Source organism: Nomia melanderi, chromosome 6, assembly GCF_051020985.1.
Source record: "Nomia melanderi isolate GNS246 chromosome 6, iyNomMela1, whole genome shotgun sequence".
NCBI classification, from domain to species: Eukaryota; Metazoa; Arthropoda; class Insecta; order Hymenoptera; family Halictidae; genus Nomia; species Nomia melanderi.
In genome coordinates, this window is record NC_135004.1 from 1,606,107 (window position 1) to 1,630,867 (window position 24,761).

Genomic DNA, 24,761 nt, shown 5'->3' on the forward strand with positions numbered 1-24,761 from the left:
TTTATTCGTTTATTCGATTTATTTGTTTCTTTGTCTTCGATTATACCTATTTACAGGCATACACGCTACTTTAAAGGTAACGAAGCTTCGTTCGACATGGTCAGAACGTTTTTACGTTTGAAACACGAATAACAATAACGGATGCATGTATCAACGTAAATTCCATTTTAGTATTCATTGCCGGTCGTGAATACAATTAAATTTAATTTATAGCGCCAGAATCGGATTCTTCTTCTTCATTCCGCTGATTCTCTACTTCCTAAAATAAAAAATATGAACAATCGTCACGAATAAACTCTAATCGTACGTGTTAATGGATTTACTTACTCTTTGAATAATATCTAATAACGCGGTAGTATCATTTGACTGGAAAAATTCACTTATTTCTTGAGGGATGCAGAAGTGGTTTGGAGGCTTCGGTTGAATACCGATCTCTTCACCGATAAATCGAAATTCTGGTGTGTCAATAATCTGGTTTTGTAACTCTTCGTACGTAAAGAGCGTACCTTTGATCGATGATTCATCCAAAGGACCAAAGTCAACAATCTTTACTTTTTCTTTCTTGTAGCGAATTACATCAAACGAATCTACAATATACAAGATTGTTTTAACAATGATTCAAGTATTTTTGTACAGAAAAACACATTCGCTTACAATCATTCAATGGAAACTTGTCTTTGATACGCTCCATGAACAAGCTTTTAATATCTGTTTGAATGTTGTATTTTTCTGATTCATTGTAGCTGTGGTACTGTGATATATCTCGTTGACTGATTGCTACAAAGAAGTTAGGGTAATAATTGTAACGCGTAAGAAAATTATGGAGAATTTATAAAATGATTACCTATGAGTTCATTTTTTACCACAAAGCATCGAAATTCAGTGCAGGGATTAATGTCTCTCCATTGTTTCAATATAAGACAAAACTCCAAAGGAATGCCTCTGTTTGTGTAACTTTTAATTTTATTTAAATCCTTCGCAATTCTATCAGAACCCTTCAGTAATAAGTACACCTCTTCTAGAGTTTTGCACTTAAGAGTTTTGGTGGGTGCAATCCAAGTTGCATCCTAAATTTATTTATATATTAAAGAAGAACATAAATATGTTATAAACAGAAAAAACAAAGTATATTTACAGAAGGTGAACTCCAATTGCTCTTAACAAAAACTGCACCATATTCATCTATGACATCTTGAATTCTCTGACTGAATTCTGGAAATGTTGGTGGAAGTTCAGGCGAATACTGAAAGAAATGATATTTTTAATTTGTTTTATGATGTTATAGTAATTAATTTATATATATATGAATGTACCTCTTCACCTGTTATTGAATCTGTCCATACTTCACTTTCTACAGGCTCGTTTGTTGCCTCGACAGGTAAAAGAAATGCATCATATTCCAAATACTCGAGTACGTCATTGGGAACATTAAGAATTCTGGCTTCCAAGGAATCTTTGTGAAATTGTGGATACCATGATGTAAATGAGCATTCGGGTTTCAGATCACAGACCATATTAGTGTCTAAATCAAATCCAATATTCTTTCAAAAGTAGAAATTAAACTAACAAATTATTATTATCACAACTTAATTCAATTGTAGTGTATGTAAGTGCATATATCGTATGCAAACATACGTTTAGAAGAATTGAACAACTTAAGTACAGGTCCAAAGGAACTAAAGAGAGTATTGTGATATCAATATGAATAAAAACGTTTATTTAATAATAATATTATCGCAATTTTTAATATACTTTCACGAACGGATTTTACTTAATCCAACCAAATTTGACGAACGGATTTTACTTAATCCAACATGAATCATAAAACATGTGATGTGTTAGACATTGCGGAAAAGTTAAGAATTAGTGATTGGTAAAAGTTCTTAGAAAAGCGCGAGTTTGTTTAGCCGCACCTCCCCTAGTGGAATATCAGTGTTGATAGCATCTATAGAATAAACATAATTAAATGCTTCGTTTTAGAATAAAAAGTAACACAATGAAAATACGTATTCACATCGAAGAATTAAATTTTCCATTAATTTAAAAAAACGGATATGGTGTGTTTTAAAAATCAAAAATTAAATCCAGTTACATTGAGTCACGCAATACACTAGAATGTAAAATGGCAACTTTACGTGAGTGATGATTCGCGTCACTATTCGATTTTTCTGATCGTGTTTTTCGTTTATTGAGAACATATTCTGTTATGTTTGGATAATGTAAAAATTACTTTTAAGCAGCCAGTTTTTTCTAATGTAAAAAGTGACAAGCTGTGTTACGAAATTAACTGTTACGCTGTGATAATACATATAACCCTAGCAGTTAACCTACCGATGTCTTTTATCGAGGCTTGCCCAGCTTGTGACATAGAGTGATTTGAAGATGATGAAAGGTAGCATTATGAAGGAAATTTTATTGAACAAAGCAAATCAAAACATTAATGTACAGTGTATTATGCGTCAAGTACTAGATGTGCCGCAATCAATATTTTTAAGCGTATAAGATACGCCTTAATTATATAAACACTCTGCTTGAAATACGTGTATCAAATAGAATCATTATATTTCATCGTTATTATTATATAATAATATGGGTAAGTGGCCTATGAGTGCATTTTTTATGAAAAATTCGAATCCTTTAATTGCTATTGGATAATATTAAGTATAGATGTATTTCTGTCTTAAGTGATGGCAGGGAACGAAAATACCTCTGGATCTTCGACGGAAGATTCATTGTCCACAAGATTACAGTGGCTTCGCCAACGTCGGGAAGCACTGCAAGAGAAGTTAGCTCAAAAAAATAATGAACTTAAAAACTTATGTGTTGAAGAAGCAGAATTAACTGGTGTTTTGCCATCAGAAATTCCATTGGAGCCAGGAGAAAGCCCACCAGTATTTCGTAAAAGAGTGGGAACAGCATTTTCTTATCCACAGAATTTAATTAACAAATTACAAACAAATGAAGTTGTAGGTTTCATAATTACATCAATTTCTAGTTGCTCCGATTAAATGTATCAAAATATATCTAGACAAATATTGTTTCTTTCATACAGGAGGAATCTACCTTGGAGTTAGAACGGCAAGTTCAAATTGGTATAGTAGAAGCTGCCTTAGGTATTGTAAATGATCCCACAGAAACCAAGGCGGTACGTCGTAAACACAGGCTAGTCTATCAACAAAGTCAGCGCAAACTTCAAGAATTGGAAGCACGATTAAATTTCATAAGGCAAAGCCGTAGCAAAACTCATCAGTCTGTACAAGTTCAGCACAATGCAGTTTATAATACTCAGCCGCATTTATATACCAATGTAAAACACAGAACAAAAAAGCCTCGCCCACCGTTGGATGGCACAGGTACCACTCTTACCTATACACGATACTAAATGCTTCCTTAGATTCTCCTGTAAATGAATTTTTTCTCTAGTGAACGACGGAAATCCGAAAGCTACGAGAGGTTTACTTCAAGAAGGTGGTATAAGCTTAAGTCCACTAGGTTCGGAAGACAAATGTAGCACATACCCTGGACACGTATACGATGACCAACTCCTAGTATCTAATAGCTGTAATCACGGTCATGTAGGTGCTTACTGTTCTCCGGTATCCGATCAGCGACAAAATATCAAAATAATAGAGCACGATCATAACGATAACCAAAATATTTATATATTACCGGACCAATACCGGATGCGAACATACTCGCATGGTAGCGGCGGATCGCGCAGTCAAAATCACTATCAAGAGAGCGAGAAGTTATATCGCCCGTTGCCAAACACGTATACCGAGGAAGAAAGACAAATGCGGTATCGTCAAATTCAGCAACAGCAAATTCAAGAACAAACTCATAATTATCAATACAACGATTATAAACACTTGGATAATGACGTTCAGCGAAGATCCGGTCAAGAATATTACGACAGAGATTTTCGTACGATACATTACATGCACATGCCCGAATTTCCTGTTTACCATAAAAACAACTCTCAACCACAGACCCTGCTGAGACGGGATCGAGACTCTGCTGGAAGTAAAAATTTGCGGTACACAGATTCATCAAATGAAACGCAAATACCGACAGGTTATTGGATGCGGTACGAGGACGAAATCATCTGGTGTCCCGATGATCAGCCTATCGCGGATAGATTCGGTAGCTTAGACCGAAGGAAGCGTAACGCTGTACAACATACTGCCAGTATGGGGGCCGATATACAGCCGCGATATCGTACGGTGTCTATTGGATGCGGCAAAAACTCTTGCGTTCCGTCTCATCAAAACGCTTCTGTTCATTTGCTGCCATTATCCGAACACACCTCGACTAACAATAAAATGTTGCTTCGCACGCAATCATTAGGCAGCGTGGAGAAGTGGCATTCAAGTCATTTGCACGAACTGCATGATGGTAAGGATACGACGGATAATGTTAGTCGCAAAGGAAAAGAGAAAGAATGGTACGAAACCTCATTGGACTCGGGCACAAATCCAGGACTAGATCTCGGTTTAGTAAGTTCGCATAAGAATATTCATTATCAGTCCGCAGCGTCCGCATGCTCCAAACTACCTAGTGCTAGCAGTTCTGAGGATGGAAAGAATAATTATATGCCTCCTGTGAATCATCGTAAGACTGACATAATTACTGCCGAAAGTGAACAGCATTTACAACCGCCATCGTCGACTCGGTACGAACAAACGCGAAAGAAAGTGCTTGAAATCCCAGCCGAGTCGAAATCGTCTCAAGAGACGGCTGAAGAAACGATTCGTTTGGGATCGTCGCAGAATTGCACGATCGTTCAGGCTGGGAAATATCAGCCTTACAGGGAAGTCACGAAACCTTTCGAGATGTCTGATTTTTATAAATACTCTACCAAGTTCCGTAAGAGAAACGAAGGGAACGGACAAAATTCTTCGAGCGAAGCACAAGACGATTCTCGGGGAACGCATTACACGGGAACAGATCTTCATGGAGAGTTGGAAGCATTGAACGCTCCACAAAATGGATCGGTTGCCGGTTCGGTTCAAAAAAGAATCTATCAGCCGGTTCAACGAATGACATGTCAACCGTATCTCGCGTCATTAAGATAACTCCTTTGTTTCTGCATAGATTACGAAAAGGCTGAAGGATCGATAGGCTGGACCTATCTAGATAATTATTATAATCTTTTCCCACTGGGAAAGATTGAAATAGCGTTGATCGAATGAATCTTTGCTACGACGAACAGTCGTGTTTCAAGGAGTGTCGTGATTCAATTTGTTCAAAATGGATCGCGGCAAATTCCGTATAATCTAATACTTGCAAAACAATTAAACGAATATCCTGTTTCGTGAAATTTGATACCGCTGGCATTTAAAACATTTTTTCAAAATCGACTGCATTGATATATCGAGACCTGATTAGTGCCTTATTTTAATTGAACCCGTTAAGGAAATTGTATTAAAAAACGTATGCAATTGTTGCATAACGAGATATTAAAACGAAGTTAATATACATAGGCCACTCTGGCAATTTAATGGTTCTACGAGGAACTAAAAGACTTGCGTGCGTTGCACTCCACGTGTTTGATTCACGATCATGTTTAGCAATAAAAATTTGTATACCGTCACAAAGTGATCGTGTTTCATTGCGTTGACTGTTTCGGTTAGTAACATAGAGTATAAATGAATATTTTTATATAATTGATTTTATAGTATATTTACTGTACAGATTGGGCTAGGCGTACGCTGGCAATTTAAAATTATATCATAATTCGAGTGCTGTTTACTCGTTGGATGGATAGAAATGGTATAAAAGCAACCAAGATATTAAAGATGAATGGAATCAAATATAAAAGCAACCTTTATGCGTTTATGTATGATATACATAATAATGGAATTTGGAGGAACAGTCGCTACTTTTGGGAGAAGTATTTGATTAAATCAATCAAGCGTTTGTTATAAATATTATTCGCGTAAATGCAGACGTGGAGAATTTTTCTATCGATAGTGAAGGATATAGAATGAGATAGCTTTTTCGAGGTAAATAAAATATTAATCAAAAAGTAAATATTTTCATTTAGTTACTAAATCTAGAATAAGATGATTAAACGCTGATTCAAGAAAGCTTCGATTGTTTGGTTATTGAAGAATTTCTCAACATCCATTGTCAATTCTCTTATTGAAAATATTATATATAATTACACATTTTATTAAATAAGTTTTATAAGGACAAAAGGATTTATTATTTTGTTAACATTCTCTTCAAATATTGTCAACCTATTTTATTATATTTCTTTAATAAACATCTAATATTATTTTCGCCCAACAAATTTTATTGAACACTTTCCGCCGAATGTAGTACACGTTTCTAAGATTGAATGTTTGCCAGTGGATGCCTAAGCCCTGAACACTTTCGACAATTAAAAATACATTTAAAGGAAAAGAGCGTGACTGGTAAACTAATAACTAATAGAAAATGAATAATACATTAGTCGAGCTTTATCGTTGAAAAATAATCTTTCGAAATGTGTGTTTCATTAGATGATTATCATGTTTTTCTTTAATAAGAGTGTTCTGCACAACGTTCGCTGTAAGATATAAGCGTACATTGAATTCCTATAATTTTGAGTGCCTTGGATTCTGAGAGCCAAAGACTCGAATGACGTTTTGCAACGCTTTGGTTGAAACTATTTTGTATTTATTTAGACGAAATCTATATACGAATGTAACGAAATTGTATTTAGTTTCGTAACATATTTGTAATAGAATACTATTTTTGCTTTAAGTTTAATACATACACCGATACAAATTTACATTTCTCAATATTAAGCATTGTAAACTTAAACTACCGTCTAAATTAAGCGACAATATGAGCTTGCGAAGAGAAAAGAAATTTTGTTGATTTCAATTTTGATCACATTTTTCTTGAGAAATAATAAACAAGTTGATCCATACGCACATATATACATATATATGTATATATATATATATATTTGCAGCATCCCTATCGTTTTCATTTGAAGAAACAAACACTCGTTATATTTATAGCTTAAGAGTCGCGTATTTCTTGTGAATATAATAAACTCTTTCAGTTCCATGCGAAAGGGTAGTTACATGAGAAGAGATGATTTCAGGAATGTTGACCTCTCTTCATAGACATACAGTCTACACTTTTATTAATCTACTTCCAATAACAAAAATATATCATCGTAAGAAATGAAATCGAAACCAATATACATATCACTTAGTTTTCTTTTTTTATCATTGAGCTTGACTAATATACAAATGAATGAGTATGAACGAACTACTCGACGCTCGAGCAAGAGAATGGTCGCGATGTTACTTCCAAGATGCTTGTGCGTCCATACCGATCTTGATCACAAATTTCCAGAAAAATGAATTTTCCAAGAAATCCCATATATATTCCTCAAACATCTCCGTCGTCGAAACCGGAAACGTATTCGAAGATTAAAAACGTTCATGATTCCCAACGCACAAGACGATGTTTTTAGGTACTCTAACAGCGTTATAAATTTTCTATAGTTAATAATGATTTCAATTACGCAGGGCACGTGGATTGTTGGCAATGGTTTCGTATTCTCGCAATAGTACAGCGAAAGTATATTACGCTTAACTTATTTACCACCTTAACTCATGACTTCCTATTTTACCATTGTGATTAAAAAGACACATTACATTGGGCAGTGACCCGTCACAACACGATGTCCTATGGACCTATCTATGAACAGTATTAGAAAAAAGGAATTCAAGACATTGACTTGATAAACGTCGCGGTTAATTTATTGTTTAACCCTTCTTGGCGGTAGGGTTGACCTTTGTGACGGGAAACTGGCGGAAACATCCTTATCTCTACAGTACTGGTCTTATAACGACCGACGGCAATCATTTACATTAACGTCACCGTAGTTCGAGGACACATTAAAATTCGAAAGACGTGAGCTCATCGACGAATCAAAGAAACCTAATGTAAAAACGAACACCTGCCTGGCTGAATCGTAACAATAAGAACAACATTGTCCCACGAAGCGTTCCTCTTCTTTCGCACAGAAGGGCACGCGGCGAAGCGATTTAAAAAATAGATCACGCTGAAGCGAAGATAAAATATTTCCTAATTCCGCGAAAACACGAACCTCAATCGAAAGATTCGTCGATACGTAGGAAGCAAAAGTCAAGGTCATTTACACCTAAAATGCACGTCCTACGACTAATATCGCCCAAGCAGTTAGATTTCCAAGTTTACGATTCATGCATTCACTCGCAAACCATATAAAAATTCGAATTTCATACATTCGTCTGGTGCACTCGTAAATACACAAACGCGCAGGTTGTTTCATCGATAATAATGTTTCGCTTCTTTTTTATCCCCTCTCGTTTAAAACTAAAATAAATTAACGTTGAAGACTTGTAAATTCAAATTCATTGGCACTCGGAACACGTTCACTTCTTCACAACATGCTGAACGAAGAGATACGCCTTTAAACAGAACTAAATTGGAACTCACGAAAAGTGGCAATACCCAGTGTTGTCAGATAATATATGGAGATGTTGTTATTCTTATTGTTAACGCGTAAACACTATTTCAAACTGAACATGAATTTCATTCCGGTATCGATTAATTGACATTCACGGAAAAGTAAACGCATAATTGCATACGTCAGTTGAAAATGGAAAGAAAACCTTCTAAATAGACGTTTGCCATACACAATAATATGTATCGGGTGTCCTGAGTATTTTTATAAACAGCGTTAGCAATAACAATAAACGTCGAATAATAACAGTCCTTTATAAAATTAACAATATAAAAATTTTATAAAAAGTACAAACAACTTGCGTGCGTAGAAAGTTTGTCTAGTAAAATATCAAATAAAACGTTAACTGACTGTTCGTTAAAGGCAACACTGAGAATAGATTCTTGCAAAAGAAAGACTTTTTCTTATCGCTATGATTAATAGATCGAATTTTTATGCGCAACACATTTAACTCATTCAGACAAATTCCATTAATACCTTCAAAGATCATTCATATGAAGTAATTCTATCAAAAGAATTGATACCGTATTCTTTGGCTTTTATTTTCCTTTATACAACTCTGATTGGCCTTCATTCATTATTACAAATGATATTTGTCTTCTACAACAGGATCATTGATTCCGAATGGATAGCAATTAAAATATGTAAACATATAATAAATAATAAAATATCCAGACAAGCTGATAAAAATTTCAAAACTATTTTCAGTTTACCTATTGTTTGCAACATCAGTTTTCATTCTTGTTCCTTTTTAAATTCGGAATCAGTACATATCCGCCAGAAATTGTATTCTTTTCACCTTTAGCAATACAAACATTCAACTAAATTTTCATGCTATCACACAGTCATACTTATTACATGCTACACTCGATTTGCGCATTTATCACGGATACCTTATATTACTATATCAATTAAAAACTAACACTATACAATTTAATAATTTAAGGAATTTTTTTAAATGTTCACAGAATTGTAACAGGAGGTAGGATGAAAGTCGTTAATTTTATCCCCGATATGAATTGATAATCGAATAGATGCAACATACTGGTTATTGCAAATAATGGTTTACTATATTTTGCAATATCTAAATTGAACACTATTTCCCATGAATTTTCCTTTATTCACCAAGTCAAATTACACCAAAAGCATAATAAAAATTAGACTTGGTTTCTTTTGTCCACAGAATAAGTACCTAACTGACACAGAAGATATTTCTAAAAAAAAAAACAAGAAAGAAAACTAAAACTACGTCGTAAGAAAACTAATTATACATTTTCATCTTATCCAAAAAGTTCTTATTCAAGCGTTAAGTTTCGTGCCAAGGATTAATAGCAATATTGATAAAATTAATTTAATTTAAAAGCATGAACAATAATAGTACACTTATTCTGCATAGGGAAATAAAGAAAATTCATATTATTACAAAATCAAGCGTCGCTAAACAAAAATTTTTACACGTACAAGTAATAATAAGTTTCTAATGTATTTTTCATTTGCTTCTTGTTAGAGAAGGACCAACTGTAGGGTCACGGTTAGGCGGAATTTGTATGATGGCAAAAGAGTAATGTGAATATATTGACATATTCTATTCATTGAATTAATTTGGACCACTGATGTAATAGATCTGATGCATATTTCTTATGATTGAGTTTTACTTGTAAGAATATTGGTCGAGATACGCGAAAAAAAGTGATTACAAAGTGATAGTATAGTATTAAAAATCTTGTCATTATTATACATGCGAGACTCGTTACTACTGCTATCTTCTATTTACTAACCTGATGCTATTTACACATTTCTTATGTAAATATCACCAAGCAAAGCACACAACATAGGCAGGATACCTTTGAACCATAACCATTCAAACAATTCATAAACTACTTGTCTATTAAGCCACTGAAACCACGTATAAGTGGTAGATAAGATAGATAATACAGATAACAGTAACAGCAGAAATAATTATCGAATTAACACAACTACTCATAAGAAAGTTCATATCCAGACCAGTCAGAGTCCTCCGAATCTGAAAATACGGTAACAATATCCGCAAGTTCCAAATCGTATATCCAACGATCATCTCTCTCTTCAACGAAGTCCCACAAGAAAAATTCCTGTAAAAAAATGTTATTAAGTGTATGTACAATGAAGATACTATATTACTAACTAACATCTACGAAAAAGAATCAAATTAAAACCGCAATCAACTTACAAAAAAAAAACAAGATTTTTGTAAGAAAAACTTACACGTAAGATATCAAATTCTACATCGGCATTACGTCGTTGACGAACGGGTGGACCAACATCTGTTTTAGTACCATCGGGAAGTGCATGGAGGTAAAAGCATTTGTTACCAAAGGGACATTTGCCACGTCCTTTATTGAAATATTTGCAATCTTTGGTGCTGCAATAAGTAAATAATATAATGTACTCGCGTACTACGTATAATAAATATGTTTTCTCTTACCTTAATGCGCATTTGTAGTCCATTATTAATTTCTCTTTCTCTTCCTTTGTATCTACCCAGTACATGCTCGGACACACGAAGTCAGAAGTGACACGACATTCTGGACAAGCTCTAATGATCTTGTTGTCAAACTGTTTAGCTTTTCTCCATTTTCTAATACAACTTAGACAAAAGCAATGATTACAATTTGGTAGAATACCAAATCTTTGTTCACCTGATGCTTTCTCCATTACTATCTCAAAGCATACTCCACAAGACTTTTCTCTGCTACGCTGAATTGCAAATGAAAGCTCCATATCTACTTCATGCTGTTTAACGCACGCCTAAAAGAAAAAAAAAAAGATTAAGAAGACTGATATTTTGTAACATTGCAATCGTTGAATGTAATGTTTATTTACATTCGTATGCTTCTTTCGAAGATCTTCATTGTGTGGATGAAGCGCGGCACGATTGCATAATTCACAAATGTCCCCATGTAAGTATGTACAATTACGTTTTTTACAAATTCCAGTTGCTACTGCATATGGGCAAAGAGGCTCTACAGATAGACTGGATGCTTGACCAGAAGGATTAACCGCTTGTGCATAAGATAATGGCAATGAAGAGCTCATAGATGTTCCTAAAGTAGTAGAAGCCTCACTTGCCGAAGAAGAACCAGCAACAGGCGAAGGTACAAATTCTGGTGCTTTCACCCATTCTTCTGTCATACAGGCACTTTCTTCACTGGAAATACATTGATTTGTTGTACTGCACAATATCTTCTATTACTTTATTATATATGTGTTTATGTAAATACATTGCCATTTACACATCATTTAATACATACATATATATACATTTATACACCACAAATTATGTATTATGTGATTTGCAAATGGTATTACAAGTTAAATCTTCCTAAGTTACAGCGTCATTCGATGACAACATACACATTTTTTACTGTTGTTGAATTTGAAGTATTTGAAGTATGTTGCCCAGATGAAGAACTATCTACCAAATTTGCATTCGCTGAATTATTATCAGCTGTTTCAACAGTGTGACGAAAATGGCACTGGTTTCCAAATTTACAGATGCCATGCTTAAAAAAGCGACAAGCAACATTAAAAGTTGGAACAGACCCGGATATTACTGTTTCTGTGGTACTTCCATCGTTTCTAGCTCCTTGGCTATGGTGATACCTGCAATTATTTCCTTCTCTGCACATACCATTTTTGAAGTAACTGCAACCAAAGAAATGAAATTATAACAAGGAAAAATTTGTATTAAGAAACTATTACTAAATCGTTTATTAATAAATTGTTGACTACTTACGTTAAAATAAAAATTTTTTATGTTTATAAAATAAAAAATAATCTAAAAACATTATATCAATTAAGAGATATTGATTAATCAGTATATAACCAATGTATGTTTCTTTACTATTCTATCCATTATGGCAGTGCTTTTAGATTATTTAAATTATATAAAGTATTCGACAAATAATTTTTACATAGACCTGAATAAAATTTAAGTATATAAGAAATAACAATTATATACAAAAGTATCATTTATTATAATTATCATAGAATAAACATAATACGTGTTTATCTAACAGATTTAACTGGTAAATAAAAGTATTTTCCAATGAACCATTTCTTTTTCATTAACAGATAATGTTGCTGCGTCTATCAATAAATAATTTTAATTGCCAAATCACAATTTATTTAATACATTTGTGAACATTTTGTTAGATTTGTTAATTCAATTATTTGCATAAAAATGCACATACATTTCACTGATCTAAACAACATTTCAAAGTCTGTTTATAACAACTGGCAACTCTTGTTTTCTGAAAAAAAATATTCCGCAGTTACCGTTAAGTTCTGACAAATCTCTGATTTCTGTAAGTCGAGACAAGACAGTTGCGCTCGTTCTATTGTTTCCGACAGTTAAGACTGCACTTACAACAAAAAACGATTATACCGTCTTGTGCCGAATTAATGCTTCGCTGTCGACGGGTTTAACCGTCTTATTCACGAACGTGTTAAAAGAGAAAAAAAAAATTAAGAAAAATCATGCACACAATCCAAAAAGTGTCAATATTTGTGTCTTGGCATTGGGTGACAGGTTACAGTATATACTTCTGTAGAAAGAGTTATTGTTCGCCTTTTTGCCATTCTCATGTGATCATCCAAACATATTAGGAAAACGATGATAGAAGAGTTCCTTACCGGCAAACAACGCTCTGTGTCCAATTGTCGGCCATTTTCTAAAGCTTCCACCTTAACAATGATCGACAACGCGTCCTCGAAGGGTCGCGTACACTATTTGTTCGTTACGGCAGAACAACACGTAATATGAATCAGCTAAAATAAACCTGAACACGAGGTAGCACGATGCTCCGTATTCTATCACCAATCCTGTTCGACAAGTATCCTTTAACAGGATCCCTTGAATATCGTACAAAAACACCAATTTCTCTGTCCTTCTTCTCTCTTCCTATCTCAATACCTTTGCCGTCGCTTTACACGGTTTTCTTCCCGTGCAAATTTCTTTGCACCATATATACGTGTGCTTTCCGCTTTTATTCGCTATCGAAGAATGTTTAACATTTGCTACACATGCAACTCGTCAACTTTAGGCGTGAGTGCACACATATACGTCACGATTAAAACCAACAACAGAGGCAAATTCACATTTGACCGATACACACACAAGTTAGTAAGCATGCGCCTAACTTTTAATTATTCAAATACGCTTTACAGGAATTCAACGTATTCGACCGTGATTTTTGTGCGATACGTTAACCGGAGAATGAAAATGAAGGAAATCGATCGTAGAATATCTAATTGTTAAACTCAAATGTTTCCAATAACATTTTGGTTATGACAAAAGAATTTCTTGGTTTAAGCGGTCTTGAATTTGCATTACGAAATTTAGAAAATACAACAATTTCCTCGATAAAATAAATTAAAATTGCTTTTCTTTTATCGTTATTGTAATTGATTAAGTACTTAATAATTTTCACTTGAAACGTATGTTTTTATATAATTTGTATTCAATTGTTTTACAAAGTATAATTCACATAATTTTATCGTAGAAAAAATAATAACGACATTCTTATGTGTTCATATGTGTACGCATAAATAAATAAAATATTTGTACTTATAATTTAGCAGGTATTTCGAAAAGTTTGTATTTTTTTGCTTCTTTTTATAAATATAATAGTTACAGATAATATGAAAAAATTATTATGTTGCTGCGATATGCTGTATTTATTTTGTATACGTTTTTGTAACAGGTATGAACACAGAAATGTTTATTAATAAACAAAATATTTTAGTTGTTATGAGAACGCGGCTTCATTTAGTTTGATCCAAATAAGAGATTATGATTATATGTTGGTACTGTACGTGGATTGCCGCCACGGCAGCTATATTTCGACGATGAATACTGATCTTTAGTTTTAAATAAAAAATTGTGAGACTGAGTGCTGTTTAGCATCGAGATTAAAAGGTGATAGTTGTATTTATTGTTATCTAGAAGTATAAGAGTATTTTATATACTTGTAAATATACTTCACTGTTTTCGACCAATATCAAATTTTAAATTGTGCATGATATTTAATTTCAAATCAGTGAATAGTATTGTTTAACTTCTTTTACGTTTATAAGAAAGTATCATCATTTAGTGAGAAACATAAATACAATCCTTTTCTTCCTTTATTTATGTTTTACCTTCACTGTCAGACTTGATTAAATCACAAGTACCAAATGCAACATGGCGAAGTGAAGCTAACTTTCTGCGATAACCTCAATCTTCCATACAGTGGTTTACTGTATCGGTGTAGAAAATGTAATGTCAGTTGTTTTTTGAGAAATGTTTTATTGTTTCTTCTTATCATCAGGTATTTTCATTCTAATTCTAATGGATTTATTGCACTCTTATGTCTGAATTCTGTGTGTTTCTCATATTGCATTTAGATATTTGTTTATATTGGTCAATGTGAGCCGTTCAATTTACGTGTGTTACTCGAATAAAATATATTCTTTGCTGACAAGTATATGCAATAATTTTTATACATTCATTTTAGTTTCACCATATTAATATTTTATTCTGTCAATTTTCAGATTCATGTGATCATACACTGTTATACGATTGATTATGGCTTCTAATATTAATATCGAATTATTAGCAGACAAATCTGAAAAAGATTCACCAACGGAAAATGAAGAAAATATTGAAAATTCAACTATTCAAGAGAACAAAACAAATAGTGAAGCAAATGAAATATCAGAAGAGTTGTTAAATACTGAAGCAAAAGGAGAAGTCAATCAGACTTGTGAAAAGAGTGAAACTGTGGTTGACACAGCTAATGAAATACAACAGAAATTATGTGATGAAAGCATAGACAATAGAGAAACATCAAATACCAAATCGTGTAAAGAAAACCTTTTAAATAAAGATAAATTAAAAGAAAATAGTTTAAATTTAAATGAAAACAATGCAAATGTACCATCAACAGTTTACGATAGTGCACAGTCAGATGGTTTATGTGAAAATAATACAAAAACTGTTTTACAAGAAGATAAATCCAAAGCAATATCAACAATATCAAATGTCATGGACAGTAATGAAACAATTGATGTAACAAATAATCCTAACACAGTAGAAAATACAGAATCTCAAAAAGATTTGGTAGATGTGCCAGGGAATGAAAAAATCCAGAATTCAACAAGTAGTGAGATAGATAATACATGTAAATTAAACTTAGAAGAGAAAGAGATTGCTGGCAATGTCATAGATGATTCTCGTACAGAAGAAATACAATTATCTACTAATGAAAGAAATGACTTAGGTAATAAAAAGACTGATTCAGAAGGAACATCCGAAGAATGTGACAAAAATGTATCAGAGAAAAATATAATAGAACCTGAGAATACAGAATTTGTACAATTCTCCCAAGAGAAACATGGAGATGCACAAATTGAAATTCAATCTATAGATGCAGAAGATCCTTTTGGTGGAGACAATCTGAATGCTGAAAATGTTGAACCAGTAGACACAGATGATCTCAATGAAACGGAAGTAGATTTTTCTAAATTGTGTACTCAAGCTGACAATCTACAGGATATTGTAATTGCTGGAGAAGACAATTTTAATGCTAGTAATAAAGACAATGAAGAAAATAAAGATATTAGTACAGTGGAATCTTCAACTACAACTGAAGAACTCGAAAAGAATTGTGCAGATTCGTCTGAGATAGAAGGAAGTGAAAATTTAAATAAAACAGAAGTTGCAGATGCGGCAAAGGAATGTAATGATAGAACAGAAAAACCTCTTCATGAAGTAACTTCAATAGAAACCGAAGAAGAACAGTCAAATGTTTTACCAGGACAAGATGATGAGTTATGTATTATTCCAGACAGTATGAAAGTGATAATTCCTGGACAGACAGACAAGCCTAATGTTAACAGTAATACACCTCCTTGTGAAATTAATTCTGATCATAATGAAGTTCCAAAAGTTTCTGAAGATAATACATCAAATACTGATAGTAGTAAAGATCTACAACAAAATGTAAATGAATTGAAAAATAGAGATGAGAATAATGCAAAAGCTATTGAAGGTATTCAGGTAGCGAAAGATTCGATTAGCAGTTTCACAACTCCAGCTGCAGATGTTATTAATATTGATGAGGAGTCAAAGAACTCTGAAATTGAAGAAGTCACGAGTAAAGACATCTGTAAACAGTGTAGAGAAGAAAGGTCATGTAAGATTAAAGTTAAAATTGGTCTTGATACTTACAATGTTTGTTCTAAAACTTGTAAAGCTTTATTCAAAGCTGCCAATAATAGATCTGTAGATATTCCCAGTGATGGGGTTAATTCAAAACGAGAGAAACGTTGTGCAAATTGTTTGCTAATCGTTGAATTAGGTGATGAACGTAATCTCTCTTGGGAGACAATGGAATTTTGTAATGAAGAATGTTTAGGCAAATTCCAGACGAAGTATGGAAGTTACTGTAGAAATTGCAATGGTTCGGTGCAGGCAGTGAGTTTAGGCAAATATTGTGTACGATTCGGTTATGATGTTAGACAGTTTTGTTGTTCTACTTGTTTAGAAGAATTCAAAAAAGGATTGAAAGTATGCACATATTGTCAGAAAGACATAAGTTCTAGTGCTGAGGGTTTTCTTGCACCTGTAGGTGATAAGGGACAATTTAAAGACTTTTGTACACAAGATTGTATGGAAAAATATTCAAAAATGAGTTCCGTTGAACCTCCAGTCATCGAAACAAAATGTTGCAGTGTTTGCCAAGAAGTAAGAGAATGTTACCTTTTAATGCTGTAATTAAGTCTATTTCTAATATAAGGTAAATCGATGTGTTACATTAAAATTATGTTTTTTATAACAGGAGAAGTACGTTCATTGTGAGGTTCAAATAGATAGATCCGGTCCAGTAGCTATTTGCAGTGAACCTTGTTTCGCAGCATTCAAATTTGTAAAAAAAGTTGACCCTGATCAATGTTCTACTTGCAAAAAATTTTTTGAACTACCTCATAAGAAAAGTTCTGTTGTGTTTTATGAAAATGAAGCTCACACGTTTTGTTCTAAGACTTGCTTAAATATATTTATTATTACAAACAGAAAAATTGTTCCATGCAATTGGTGTAAGGTAAAAAAGTACAATTTCGACATGATCAAAAAGGAGTTAAAAACAGGACAAGTAATGATGATGTGCAGCTTAAATTGTTTGACGTTGTATCAGGTATGAAATGTTACATATTTTTAATGCAAATCATCGAAAAGAAAGTGGTTTCTATATATTCCAAATTGCATACAGGTCTCGATCAATGCAGTGTCAGCTAAAAGAATAAATTGTGACTTCTGTAGAGAATTTTCTCAAGCACAATATCATTTGACAATGTCAGACGCTACAATACGAAACTTTTGTTCGTATAGTTGTGTGATGAATTTTCAAGCTCAATATACGAAATCGCCAATAACGATACCAACGGGCGACGACCCCGTGCCTACTGGTATGCCTAAAAGGTCATTACCTCAGAGAAGCACGATCTCGACTAATCAGAAAACTAATGATCTACAGAACAAAAAGAACATGCCAGTTATTTCTTCTGTAACAAGTCTAGCCGCAATAGCAAACGGGCAAGCTAGTCCAACAACGCAACAAAATAGTGTAAATGTAAATAATATGGTGATACCTTCAGTTGCTATTGGTCAAAATCAGGCACCTCAAGTAATTTATAAGCAACACATTATAACGAGACCTCCAAGTCCGGCCCAAGTACACAATAAAACTACTCAGTGTAAGCCATTAATGCATACAAAGGGAGTTTCCGTGCGTCCACATCCTTGTACAAAATCCACGCAAACGGATGGAGTCCAACAAGCGGTTATTCCCATACCTGTACCAATTTATGTTCCATATCCGATGCATATGTATAGTATGCCTTTTCCGGTTCCACTACCATTCCCATTGCCAATTCCTGTTCCTATTTTTATACCTACAACAAGAAATAGCGCTAAAGGCATACTTAAAGATATTAAAAGAATACAAGAAAAAATACCTGCAGATCCGTTTGAAGCTGAACTTCTTATGATGGCAGAGATGGTAGCAACAGAGAAAAAAGCTAACGAGAGTGATTCAGATTCTGCCGATGAAAGGTAAACTAGAACAACTAATGCCAATCGAAGCTATAGAATGGATTAACGATTATACCACCTTTCCATTTTTTTTTGTATGTAGAGATGAAGAAACTGGTGATCGTGATCAATCTCATAGTGGAGGTTTTAGTCCTGAAGGGGTTGACTCTAGTAATACTTTTGGTGATGATATGTTACAAATGGCTCTAAAAATGGCAACTGGAGAATTAGATGAACCTGCAGTTGATTTGGAAGCTGCTTTAACTCCAAACACAATTACAGCTACGCAAACGTCAACACAATCTGAGACAACTATGGAAAGCGACGGTAACACAAAATGATTTTAGAGGTTTCATAACTGAACAATTTAAAATTATGAGAGATTAAAACATTATGTTTTATATTTAATACTTTCAGTCCAAACTGAGCGACTTATGGTTAGTTCTCGCGGAAGAAAACGAATGGCTCCATATAAGCCAAGATCTACCCCAAATAAACGAGGGAGACGTGTATCTACAACGAACGATATGCCTTTGATGCCGCCTCCTGAACCTCAACCACCACCTCAACCAAGGATTATAGAACCTATGGAAAAACCAGATGCCAACATGGCGTTAAAATATACATTCGGAGTAAACGCTTGGAGGCAATGGGTAATTAAAACGTAAATGTGATTTCGTATCTTCTTGAGAACTATATAAGAAATGAATAATATATTAATAGGTAGTTACAAAGAATGCTGAACTAGAAAAACAAAGTACACCGACGAGGAAAATGAAATTATTTAAAACGGATCTCCTGCAGCTCACGGCAGACGAATTAAATTATTCATTGTGTCTTTTTGTAAAAGAAGTTAGAAAACCAAACGGCACGGAATATGCTCCGGATACGATATATTATCTTTGCTTAGGTAAATATCCTAAATAAGTGTATTTCTATTAAATAGTTTCAATGTCCAGTTTAATCTTGTATTGCAGGTATACAACAGTATTTGTTTGAGAATAATAGAATAGACAATATTTTTACGGATACATATTATGAAAAATTTACGGACTGTTTAAATGAAGTTGCAAAGAAGTTTTCTGTTCTGTATAATGATGCACGTAAGACAGTTAACCGTTATTTTGAAAATCAATTTAAAAAAATCGTTAGTAATAAGTATTTGTTTTCTCTTCTTTAGAATATATTGTAACGAGGGTTGAAGAGGAACATTTATGGGAATGTAAACAATTAGGTGCTCACTCACCACATGTTCTCTTAAGCACTCTTATGTTTTTTAATACTAAGCACTTTAATCTTGTGGTATGTACCTAACTTTCTGTATTTTAACTTATACGAAAGTAATAAAAATTTGATGATCCTCAAAATTAAACTGCGAATGAAAAATTTAGAGATGAATACAATTTTTTAGACAGTAGAAGAGCATATGCAGTTATCGTTTTCTCATATTATGAAACATTGGAAACGTAATCCTGCCGCACAACCTACTGCAGCAACGGGAAAAGTTCCAGGATCGAGAAATGTTCTCCTCCGTTTTTATCCACCACAATCTGCATTGGGTTAGTATTAAGTGGTTATGGTAACAAATGTATAAGAATATTAGGAACTTATGATTCTTCTTCTAGAAGGCAATTCGCGTAAAAAGAAAGTATACGAGCAACAAGAAAACGAAGAAAATCCATTAAGGTGTCCTGTAAAATTGTACGAATTTTACTTATCCAAGTGGTACGTTAAACTCATTGCAGTTCAATATTCCTAAAATATATATTATTCTATTCTAAAAAATAATGTTAAATGTTTGTAAAATAATATGTAATTTATTTTTTATAACAATTTCAGCCCAGAAAGCGTAAAAACTCGTAACGATGTATTCTATTTATTACCTGAAAGAAGCTGTGTACCAGACAGTCCAGTATGGTACTCAACGTCTCCATTGGCTAAAGAGCATCTCATAAAAATGCTATATCGCATTAAGATGGTTAAAGAAATTAATGTGGCATTATTGACTAGTTAATTTCGTGTTCGTATATTTATCTCCCCTCTGTTAATTCGGTTAATGTAACGGAGAAAAAAGTAACCGTTTCCGCATAAAACAAACAAGAATGTTTGAAGAATGATGTATAATCATTGAAAGTTTATAATTTCTATTGTATATTTTTCACTTCCTAATAAAACAAAAAAATTTATCATCAAATGAATATTTTAAAATGGTATTATAGGCATAAGTTTATAATGAACGTGTATATATATATACTATTTTTAGTATATTTAGGTATATTATTATATATTATATATAGTATATTACAAATATTTAGATACATTAACAGTAAAGATAAATTTTTATTTAAAACATACAAAAAATTACATCTTCTTCGGCCTTACAAATTGACGTTTCCGTTTGTCTATTCTCTTCTTCACCTCTAATTGGGAGAGTTCTGTGTATAATTCAGTAAATATTTCTTTTTGTTCTTCTTCTGGAATAGTTTCCCTAATAAAATACAAAAAAAGAATTATGTAAATAAACTCTTGATACTTTCATATATAAGCTGAAATTTATGCATGGTTTGTTATATAAAGTTTTTTTACCTATAAGTTTTCATTAAATCATATTTCTCCCATGGCTTAGCAGAAGCTTCTGCTTTCTTCCTACGTTTTTCGGTAACAACTAACTCTGTAACTCCTTTTAAATTAAATAGTTCCCATTTTTGTGACCATTTTTGTTTTGTAATCGGAACTTTAATTTTATTTACTGGAACAGGTGCTCCCGTAGGTAATACTTCTGCCTCCATATTAAATGGAAATGTACTATATTCCGGTGGCGCATCTCTGAGATAAAGTAGTTCTTTATCTAATCTCTTTTCTAACCTGTAAGTATTATAAACATATAATTAAATAATATAAAATAAAGAAGTACAAGTAAAGAAGAAAATAATATAATTAAGTATTGTTTACCTTAAACATTCAATTTTCTTTATAGCTGGATCATATAATTCAAAACGAATTTCTACAGGTTCTTTATCTACAATGTTCCTTAAAAGAAATGAAGATCGTAATCCAGTACATTCTCTTAATATGCATATACCAACAAATTGGTTTACTTTTCCAGATGCATGTGGCTCAGAATAAGTTACTCGTAATACAGAGCCAACGTAAAATTCAGGAATGTTTATGACAGATCTTCTGGCTAACATATCAAGACGTTCTAATTTTTCTGTTAAACTATTACGATGTAATGAATTTGGATCAGGCAAAAACTCTGGATAAATAAATCTGTATCTCTCAATATTTTTATCAGATGATTCTTGCATAGTTTGGTTTCCTGCATTATCACTTTTAGGTTTTTCTTCGTCCTTTCCTGTTTGTGCAAGAGATGAAAATGTTCTCCCTTCGTTGCCTAAAAATAATAAATTTAAAATTTGTATTGCCCCGGTTATTGTTAATACAAACAATTATTGTATACAGAACATAAAGTAATACTTATAAAATTAAACTCGTTTAAATACGAACATATAGTAATAAAAATACAAAGGAACATACTTAGTGATTTCAAAAAGCGTAAATTTTGCCATGTTTTATAAAACGAAACTCTGGTTAGATTAACCATGTTACGATACGAAGATATGTTGTTTACCAATTCACAAGTTGATAACTTTGGATGTAGTGCACACTTTAAACGTAGAATATTTTCATAGAGATGGAGAACACCGAAGTGTTACATGATTTCATCTATGTAAGAGTCCTCTATACTAACACTTGGAACGATTAAAATTCATTCACGTTGCATCTTTGCTAGTACCACGGACGAGGTACAGAAGTCCTTATACTTCATCTTTGCTAGTATGTAGTTTGTGCTTTAGAATTAAATAAAGTGTTGGTTCATTGTGTCTATCGATAGTTGCAATTACAATTTTAGTTTACAATGCCGTTAGAAAATCTTGAAGAAGAAGGTTTGGAGAAGAATCCGAATCTAGAATTAGCACAAACAAAATTTTTGTTGAGTTTGCCTGAACATAAAGATGATCCTTTCTTGAAGAATAAACTGCTAGATGCTATTAAAGCAGAAAGTGAGACTGCATCTTTTTCACTGTTTTAAGTACACTGATATATCAATATATTTAATAAGTTCCAGTTATAATGTACTTTGCCTAATTATTCTTAAGCAGAATTAACACAGTTATTTGCCACTTCATCATTTCTATGATACATAAGTTTGTACAATATTCTGTCAATGTTGATCTAACCTCTTTTATATTTCATAGATTTAATAGTAAAAATTTATAGATTCGTCCGTCTTTTGAATTTTCATTTTTCACATTTCTGAATCGATATGATTTATTTTGTGATATTACTTTAATTATCAATTTAGTATGTAATATACATTTATAGCTTATAGTTTGTAAATAAATTATGAGTGTATATTTTCTTGTAGATATGGCTCCATTTTATGAAGAAGTATGTAAAGATTTGGATTGGCCTGTAGATGATGCCCTTTTATCTGAAATGAAGGCTCGCAATATGGAAAAATTAAAAGAACTCGATGATGCGATTGAGGATGCTGAAAAGAATTTAGGAGAAATGGAAGTTCGTGAAGCCAATTTAAAGAAATCTGAGCATCTTTGCAGAATAGGAGATAAAGAAGGTGCTATCTCTGCATTTCGAAAAACTTATTATAAAACTGTATCTTTGGGGCACAGATTAGATATTGTATTTCATAATATTAGGATTGGATTATTTTATCTGGATCATGATCACATTACAGCCAGCATAGAAAAAGCTAAGAGGTATGAAAATATTAAAACTTAGTTCTATGCAACGATAATGTGTAAAATATGGCAAATATTACTTTTTTTATCGTTTTAGTTTAATCGAGGAAGGTGGTGATTGGGATAGAAGAAACCGTCTTAAGGTTTATCAAGGAACATATTGTATAGCAGTACGAGATTTCAAAGAAGCTGCAAATTTCTTTTTGGATACAATTAGCACATTTACAAGTTATGAGCTTATGGATTATAATACATTTGTTAGATATACAGTATACTTAAGTATGATAAGTTTACCAAGGAATGAGCTCAGAGATAAAATCATTAAAGGATCAGAAATTTTGGAAGTGCTTCACAGTAATCCAGATGTGAAAGATTACTTGTTCTCTTTATATAATTGTCACTATGCTGATTTCTTCAAGAATCTTGGTATTTAAACATTTTTATTGAAAATGAACGAGCATATATTTACTGAAAAAGTGAAATATGTAACAATATGATAATATCTTTTTAGCACATGTTGAAGGCTTACTGCGCAGGGACTATTTAATATTCCCTCATTATCGGTATTATGTTAGAGAAATGCGCATTCTTGCGTATACGCAACTTTTGGAATCGTATAGATCTCTAACACTGCAATACATGGCAGAAGCTTTTGGCGTTACAGTAGAATATATTGATCAGTAAGTTTTATAGTTTTTCATTTTAATTATTTTGAGTGTATGATATGTATTTATAACTGAATTTTTTCTTGCAGGGAACTCTCACGTTTCATTGCAGCTGGAAGATTGCATTGTAAAGTTGATTGTGTTGGTGGAGTAGTCGAAACCAATAGACCAGATAGCAAAAATTGGCAATATCAAGCTATGGTTAAGCAGGGGGATTTGCTGCTTAATAGGGTGCAAAAATTATCACGTGTTATTAATATTTAATTATATAAAAAATAAATCATAATAATTCAATATCAAACGAGAAAACCTACTTATTTGCATGTTTGAAATTCTTCTAAACTAATTTGTAACATAATTAACATTAATTTTGTATCAAAGAACTTCATTATAATTACTCAATTTTATGATAAAAATACACATATTAAATGTGACTATTGATAAGAAGTACGTATATCATTTAGTCCCACCCACGTATATTAAATTATTTGTGAATGAAATATTGACATGAATTGAAATAATTAGCACATTTTAGATACATAGAATATTGTATAGTTTTAAGAAGCAAAATAATCCTAATAATTTATGATTTAAGAGTAAATTTAGATCACAATTATTCAACTTAATCATTATTCGACATTTGTCGATTTAAAATCTGAAAGTTTACATATGCAAGTCCAACTCGGGCGTATTGGCCGATTGTACAT

General features: G+C 32.7%; 6 protein-coding genes across 20 annotated transcripts; 3 read left to right on the plus strand and 3 right to left on the minus strand.

Annotated features, from left to right (window-relative positions):
- Window positions 1-2,485, minus strand: LOC116426905 (translation initiation factor eIF2 assembly protein). Of its 8 annotated transcripts, none has more exons than XM_031976582.2 (8): window positions 1,753-1,894; window positions 1,636-1,676; window positions 1,314-1,522; window positions 1,136-1,243; window positions 845-1,067; window positions 655-777; window positions 328-587; window positions 1-259 (listed from the first exon to the last, which is right to left on the minus strand). In XM_031976582.2, the coding sequence occupies exons 3-8, from the start codon at window positions 1,512-1,514 to the stop codon at window positions 203-205; spliced, it is 972 nt and encodes a 323-aa protein (XP_031832442.1). In that variant the 5' UTR covers window positions 1,515-1,522; window positions 1,636-1,676; window positions 1,753-1,894; the 3' UTR covers window positions 1-202. The 8 variants fall into 8 exon arrangements, with proteins under 8 accessions (XP_031832442.1, XP_031832458.1, XP_031832423.1 ...); XM_031976598.2 differs by having other exon boundaries at window positions 1,314-1,541; XM_031976563.2 differs by lacking the exons at window positions 1,636-1,676; window positions 1,753-1,894 and adding an exon at window positions 2,332-2,485.
- sstn (stepping stone) lies at window positions 2,442-8,895 on the plus strand. Of its 2 annotated transcripts, XR_004234993.2 has the most exons (5): window positions 2,442-2,593; window positions 2,686-2,966; window positions 3,053-3,353; window positions 3,424-5,628; window positions 5,695-8,895. XR_004234993.2 is itself a non-coding variant. In XM_031976535.2 (4 exons), exons 1-4 carry the CDS (start codon window positions 2,590-2,592, stop codon window positions 5,073-5,075), a joined length of 2,238 nt encoding a protein of 745 aa, XP_031832395.2. In that variant the 5' UTR covers window positions 2,442-2,589; the 3' UTR covers window positions 5,076-8,895. The 2 variants fall into 2 exon arrangements, 1 of the variants encoding a protein (XP_031832395.2); XM_031976535.2 differs by having other exon boundaries at window positions 3,424-8,895.
- Window positions 8,896-9,036: 141 nt separating this feature from the next.
- Window positions 9,037-13,686, minus strand: LOC116426505 (putative E3 ubiquitin-protein ligase makorin-1). Of its 3 annotated transcripts, XM_031975562.2 has the most exons (7): window positions 13,190-13,686; window positions 12,748-12,807; window positions 11,909-12,157; window positions 11,378-11,702; window positions 10,980-11,302; window positions 10,760-10,916; window positions 9,037-10,626 (listed from the first exon to the last, which is right to left on the minus strand). In XM_031975562.2, coding segments are annotated over exons 2-7 (1,191 nt in total). In that variant the 5' UTR covers window positions 12,750-12,807; window positions 13,190-13,686; the 3' UTR covers window positions 9,037-10,491. The 3 variants fall into 3 exon arrangements, with proteins under 3 accessions (XP_031831422.1, XP_031831394.1, XP_031831385.1); XM_031975534.2 differs by lacking the exon at window positions 12,748-12,807 and having other exon boundaries at window positions 13,190-13,685; XM_031975525.2 differs by lacking the exon at window positions 12,748-12,807 and having other exon boundaries at window positions 11,909-12,199; window positions 13,190-13,682.
- Window positions 13,687-14,304: 618 nt separating this feature from the next.
- woc (zinc finger protein without children) lies at window positions 14,305-20,820 on the plus strand. 4 transcript variants are annotated; one of them, XM_031975497.2, is made up of 12 exons: window positions 14,305-14,474; window positions 15,089-17,282; window positions 17,377-17,730; window positions 17,806-18,647; window positions 18,730-18,953; window positions 19,044-19,279; window positions 19,350-19,536; window positions 19,604-19,729; window positions 19,807-19,928; window positions 20,038-20,185; window positions 20,252-20,351; window positions 20,466-20,820. In XM_031975497.2, the coding sequence occupies exons 2-12, from the start codon at window positions 15,123-15,125 to the stop codon at window positions 20,638-20,640; spliced, it is 4,674 nt and encodes a 1,557-aa protein (XP_031831357.2). In that variant the 5' UTR covers window positions 14,305-14,474; window positions 15,089-15,122; the 3' UTR covers window positions 20,641-20,820. The 4 variants fall into 4 exon arrangements, with proteins under 4 accessions (XP_031831357.2, XP_031831372.2, XP_076224943.1 ...); XM_031975512.2 differs by having other exon boundaries at window positions 20,255-20,351; XM_031975506.2 differs by lacking the exon at window positions 14,305-14,474 and adding an exon at window positions 14,495-14,865.
- A 64-nt stretch (window positions 20,821-20,884) lies between these two features.
- Window positions 20,885-22,338, minus strand: mRpL19 (mitochondrial ribosomal protein L19). Its single transcript, XM_031975589.2, has 4 exons — window positions 22,164-22,338; window positions 21,579-22,020; window positions 21,213-21,491; window positions 20,885-21,114 (listed from the first exon to the last, which is right to left on the minus strand). Exons 1-4 carry the CDS (start codon window positions 22,228-22,230, stop codon window positions 20,988-20,990), a joined length of 915 nt encoding a protein of 304 aa, XP_031831449.1. The 5' UTR covers window positions 22,231-22,338; the 3' UTR covers window positions 20,885-20,987.
- A 105-nt stretch (window positions 22,339-22,443) lies between these two features.
- Rpn7 (regulatory particle non-ATPase 7) lies at window positions 22,444-24,355 on the plus strand. 2 transcript variants are annotated; one of them, XM_031975576.2, is made up of 5 exons: window positions 22,444-22,690; window positions 23,056-23,407; window positions 23,487-23,815; window positions 23,901-24,069; window positions 24,144-24,355. In XM_031975576.2, the coding sequence occupies exons 1-5, from the start codon at window positions 22,546-22,548 to the stop codon at window positions 24,316-24,318; spliced, it is 1,170 nt and encodes a 389-aa protein (XP_031831436.1). In that variant the 5' UTR covers window positions 22,444-22,545; the 3' UTR covers window positions 24,319-24,355. The 2 variants fall into 2 exon arrangements, with proteins under 2 accessions (XP_031831436.1, XP_076224946.1); XM_076368831.1 differs by having other exon boundaries at window positions 22,578-22,719.
- The last annotated feature ends 406 nt before the right edge of the window (window positions 24,356-24,761 follow it).